The sequence below is a fragment of the Pygocentrus nattereri genome, chromosome 11 (assembly GCF_015220715.1).
Source record: "Pygocentrus nattereri isolate fPygNat1 chromosome 11, fPygNat1.pri, whole genome shotgun sequence".
Classification (NCBI taxonomy): Eukaryota; Metazoa; Chordata; class Actinopteri; order Characiformes; family Serrasalmidae; genus Pygocentrus; species Pygocentrus nattereri.
In genome coordinates, this window is record NC_051221.1 from 12,417,724 (window position 1) to 12,420,508 (window position 2,785).

The 2,785-nt window shown below is 38.5% G+C and overlaps 1 gene segment (V, D, J or C); it reads left to right on the forward strand.

The window, feature by feature from the left end:
* The first annotated feature begins 810 nt into the window (after nt 1–810).
* On the forward strand, nt 811–2,039 carry LOC108411763. The segment is given in 2 exon segments: nt 811–856; nt 1,591–2,039. Coding segments are annotated over 2 exon segments (360 nt in total).
* The last annotated feature ends 746 nt before the right edge of the window (nt 2,040–2,785 follow it).

A 2,785-nucleotide genomic window follows, 5' to 3' on the forward strand; every position in this document is an offset into this window, starting at 1 on the left:
AACAAAAGGAGTTCTTCATGGTTCAGTTTAGAGCTGCTGAATATGAGACAGAAGCATGAAAATGTTTCTATGTGTTGTTTATCAGCTTTTGTTATTGCTGAAATGTTTTGAACAGAACACACTGTAAACTGTTTAAGACACAGTTGATCTTCTCACAGTTCAGCAATCTGCCTTTCCAGATCAGTGTGATGTACTCTTACTGTCCATTGGGGGGGTGATCTCATATTGTTCAGTTTAAACTGTGTCAGTCTTTCTCTGGAGGGATTTTATAGCTACTGCTGTCAGTCCGTCTCTCAGTGCAGGAGTTTTTGGTGGAGGAGCTAAACTGCATGCAGGGAGTAAAATATACACATTTTTTAATAACAATTATTTTAGTCTTTTTTAACAGAAAATCAACTTGTATTAATTGATTCACATTCTTCTTTGTTCCTCAAAAGAGCCAATCTGATTTGTTTTTATACACAGCAGCTCTTTAACTATTTTTGATCTTGTAACAATTTATTTTAATTTAATCTTGAAGTTCAAATTAAAGTCATGTTAAATAGTAGAAATTGTTAATATTTTTATTAAATATCACAGAATGAAATAAGGTATGAATTAGCCATTTGAGAGCAAATATAACGTGTCACCACAGTTCAAACAAACAAGTTCAAAAAAGTAAAAAAATGAAAAGTTCAGAGTTTCAGAATTTCTACATTTATCTGCTGATTATGAAACTCATCAGTATTTAATGACAGATATGAAGAAGCTGTTAGTAAAGCACAGAGAGAGCAAAGTCTTTAGAGCAGGAGGTTTTTGTACAGACACTAAATGAGTTTGTATCACTGTGGTGGACTTTTGGTGGAGGAACGAAACTGTCAGTTGGCCGTAAGTAGCTTTTTATTTCTTATTCATAATTAATCGGGCAATAAATTCTGGGAAAGACAGTTAATGTACTTGATTGTTTTTGTAAGTTATGCAGTTTTCTTTATATAGTACTTTATTGTTTTAACTGTTGCAGATTAGAAAAAAGATTTTTCATCAACTGTCTTTCTGAAAGTTGTTAGTAAAAGCAAAAAAATAGTCAGTTAATTTCTTTCAATGTGTGTAAAATTACTGAGTTCATTTTTAAAGTAATATATTTGTCTTTATCACCCAACAGATCTCATTCTCATGTTAAGATATCAACATGGCAGTAATACTTATAGACATTTTAAAATCTGCATATAGACTGTGTTTCTCTGGTTAATGTATTTAACAATTCTATATATTTTTTTCATTTTGTAATTTATCTTCATGCACTAAACTTATCTTGACTTTAATATTATAAATTATTAAATGTGTTACATTTTCTATTTTTATGAATTATGTGAATTTTATTTCTGAAAATGAAAACTTTCATAAATTCAGACTTTTTTTGAGAGAAGTAACTGCAGATTACTCTGAGAGTTTAAACTGTAAAGCAGGTTATAATTAGAGAGTGAAACGTTTTAATGCTCCACTGAATTCAGTTCAGTTCCATACGAAATAAGAGAAGTGAAACCCACTCTGTGTGGGTGTATCTGTGCTGGTTGATTGACATGTGTCCCTTCCTGTGTTTGTGTCTCCTAGGTTTGTCCTCACCCACCCTCACGATCCTGCCCCCCTCCAGTGTGGAGCTGCAGCAGGGGAAGGCCACACTCGTGTGTTTGGCCAATAAGGGCTTCCCCTCGGACTGGAGGCTGAGCTGGAAGGTGGGTGGGAGCAGCTACAGCTCGGGGGTTAGCCAGAGCCTCGGGCTTCTGCAGAAGGACGACGGCCTCTACAGCTGGAGCAGCACCCTGACCCTCCAGGAGGACCAGTGGCTAAAGAACACAGTGACCTGTGAGGCCACCTATGACTCCCAGCCTCCTGTCAGCCAGACACTGAGGAGAGATCAGTGCTGAGCGGTGAGGACCACGCGGGGGTTTCAGCTGATAGAGCTCTTCGCACTCTCAGATGAGCTGAAACACATCTGAGATTAAAGCTGAAATGATGATCTGATAATTTGACTAAAGAAAATAAAGAGTTTCAATCAACAACACTGCAGTGGTTTATTTTATTGTATTTTCCCACCATAAGACAAACACCTTAAATGTCATTGAAGCCTAATATGGAGACTAATATTTCCAGTCATGTCTGATGATGACAGTGATAAAGTTTTAGAAAGCCATCATACAGTTTATCTGAATCAACTGAACCAATTCACCTTCAAGATTTATTCAGAAACACGTTTGAAAGGACCGGCCGTTTTTGGTCCGTTCATGAAGAGGAACCAGAGAGTGGATCACCTGTCCTGTGGAAAGCCTCAGTTGCAGCGGGAGCGCTCGGTGCAAGAAGACAGAACGACTCTCTTAATCAATCAAAGAGTTTATTAAGTCTTCTGCACAAAGAAAGAAGGGCACTCCTTCTTTTATACAAACACGTCCTGCCCTGTTGCGTACAAGCAAACAGGGTGGACCCAAATAAGTTGTCTAACAGTCATGAAATGCTAAGCTGACACTCACGGACCACCGGAACTGCCCAAAGGAGGGGGGCTTCTGCTCTGTGTACGATAATCTTACCTACAAAAGGGAACAAATGGTTCTGGACAGAATGTTGTCCCGATAAGAGGAGCAAGTTGTTTGTGCAAACTGCCAAGGACAGTAGCTATGCTTGCTGCAAAGTCTGCTTAGAGCAGAGTTGGAGCAGAGTTAACCCTTTCATTCCCCTCTTTTATGCCTCACCAACTGGTGAGGCATAACAGGCGAGTTACAGTGGTGCGTGAGAACACACATACATATGGTTG